The sequence below is a fragment of the Myotis brandtii genome, unplaced genomic scaffold, assembly GCF_000412655.1.
Source record: "Myotis brandtii unplaced genomic scaffold, ASM41265v1 scaffold1038, whole genome shotgun sequence".
Taxonomy (NCBI): Eukaryota; Metazoa; Chordata; class Mammalia; order Chiroptera; family Vespertilionidae; genus Myotis; species Myotis brandtii.
The window spans coordinates 844857-847314 of NW_005353490.1; the positions used below are offsets into that span (position 1 = coordinate 844857).

Genomic DNA, 2458 nt, shown 5'->3' on the forward strand with positions numbered 1-2458 from the left:
AAATGTATAATTTAAAAGATTTTTGTAGAAGAAGCTATGTGCATAAAATTATTAACCACAGTGTTACTTATAATAAAAGAAAACTGAAACAATACACATGTTGGACAATTGAAGAATGGCTGACTAGACTATAGTGCATCCATTGGAAAGAAAATTATGCAGCCATTAAACTAGTAATCATGAGGACTATGTAGTAACATAGGAAAGTATTTATAATTAGGTGTGGATTTATAAAAAAAAGCAGAACATTCAATTATGTAATACTATAGTTATAATAAGAAAAAGTAATAAAAAGAATCCATATGTTTAGGTCATGGGATTACATAAATAATTTTTCATGACTTTCCTTTACCAATATGACATTTTAAAAGTAATAAATAAAAGGTGAAAATGGAAACAATGAGGGAGTTGAATTATCAGTGATTCATAACTGGGGTAGGCTTCAGACTTTAAAGATACTAATACTTGGGTCCCACCTTGTGAAAATTCTAAATACATAGGCTATGTCACCTATATGTTTAAAAATACAACACACACACACACACGCACACCACCCTGCACCCTCAAATACAAAGGTGATTCTGAGGCATGTTAGCTGGCAAATTCTCAGCATAAAGTTTCACAAATGTATGGAGAATAAGGAAGCTATTCCAGTGATATCGCTTGGCATCGCTTATGAGGCAACTTGGGTAACAGAGACCAGGCTGTCCTCAGTGGCAGGCCAGGAGCCACTGCCCTGAGTGTTGGTGGCTTGTGGGCAATCTGCGGCGTCTCCCTCTGAGCAGGACTGCTCCACGAGGCGGACGGCCTCCAGGAACTCATTGATGTCAATGTGGCCGTCCTTGTTGAAGTCAATGCTCCGGGCAAGGTCACAGATACCGTCGTCTGTGATGTCCATCTTCATATGGGAGCTGAACAGCTTCCAAGTCTGTCTGAACTCGTCCAGTGAGATGAACCCTTACCAGAGAAAAGGAAGTCTGTTTTCAAGGTTCATTTTCCTCTGACATTCTTACAAGAACACCTGCTCTCATCTACTAATTATCATTCTCCCTATAAGAAGTTCTCATTCAGTTGGTCTGGATTCTTCTCTGCCCAAGCCCTCTCCTATATAGACTGCTGGTATTGTGCAAGTACTTTTCTGGTTTCTGCCATTTATAAGCATTGCCATTACTTCCTGGGCTTCCAAAGGGCTTCAGTAGAGAGCCACATACTCAGGAAGAAGACCAAAGGGTGGGAGGTAAAATATTTGCTGTGTCCGAAATGACAGGAAAATGAGTGCCTTTACCTGAATGATCACTGTCTATCATCCTAAAAATGGTCTCCAGGTTAGATCGGTTGCGATACAGTGTTTCCAGCAAACTCGACTGTATGTTCTGTAAGAAAAACTCACCTTACTTCTATATCTTATGTTTAGCTTTTCCTAATACATAATCAACACACAATCAATCCTGACAATAAGACACTCTTAGAAAAACCTGAAGATGTTTTACCATCTCTTCACCCTCAACCCCCTTCAGCCTGCCAAATGCTCTAATCAGCGGTTCTCAACCTGTGGATCGCGACCCCTTTGGGGGTCGAACGACCCTTTCACAGGGGTCGCCTAAGACCATGGGAAAACACATATATAATTACATATTGTTTTTGTGATTCATCACTATGCTTTAATTATGTTCAATTTGTAACAATGAAATCGGGGTCACCACAACATGAGGAACTGTATTAAAGGGTCTCGGCATTAGGAAGGTTGAGAACCACTGCAAATGGCTTAAGAGTTTGTAGCACCTGGTAAAAATGTTCTAAAGTTGACCAGGATGGTCGCTGCACATATCTGCAAGTATACGAAAAATCATTGAATTCTACATTTCAAATGGATGAATTGTATAGAATGTGAGTTATATTGCAATAGAGCTATTTTAATAAAGTACCTAGCCCACAGCTTCAAATACATTACGCATTCAACAAGTTTTAGTGAATAAATCCTTTTTTAATGGAGGAAGCAGAATGAAATCAACTAAGTCAGACCTGGGTTTGAGTCTCAGTTCTATAACTTAGGAACTCTATGATCTGAGGTTGGTAGCTCAACCTCTGTGATCAGTGTCCTCATGAGTACAATGGGGCTGATAATACCTATCTCTTGGTGTGATTTTAAGGATAAACTGAAGCAACATATGTAAATTCCTTACTGTAAAGTCTGACACATGGAAACTCAACAAATTGTTGTTCCCTTTTCCCATTCATCTTCCTTTCTGGGTTCTCAATATTTGGTTGATCTTATTCAAAGTTCTCCATAAAGTTCTTACCATTTGCAACAGCATGGATGGAACTGGAGAGCATTATGCTAAGTGAAATAAGCCAGTCAGAGAAGGATAAATACCACATGATGTCACTCATTTGTGGAATATAATGAACAACATAAACTGATGAACAAGGACAGATCCAGAGACGGAGAGGCATCGAT

The 2458-nt window shown here is 39.1% G+C and overlaps 1 protein-coding gene across 5 annotated transcripts in view; it reads right to left on the bottom strand.

Moving 5' to 3' along the window:
• Positions 1 to 233: 233 nt before the first annotated feature.
• Positions 234 to 2458, bottom strand: part of PPEF2 (protein phosphatase, EF-hand calcium binding domain 2) — a 27493-nt gene continuing 25268 nt past the window's right edge. For 4 of the 5 annotated variants that reach the window (XM_014537849.1, XM_014537843.1, XM_014537845.1 and 1 more), the window contains 2 exons: positions 1286 to 1373; positions 234 to 957 (listed from right to left, as the gene is read on the bottom strand). In XM_014537849.1, coding sequence (XP_014393335.1) covers positions 674 to 957; positions 1286 to 1373 — 372 coding nt within the window. In that variant the 3' untranslated portion in view covers positions 234 to 673. Of the gene's footprint in view, positions 958 to 1284; positions 1374 to 1700; positions 1829 to 2458 lie in introns of those variants that run through there. The other variant, XR_001361645.1, reaches the window with a different exon arrangement.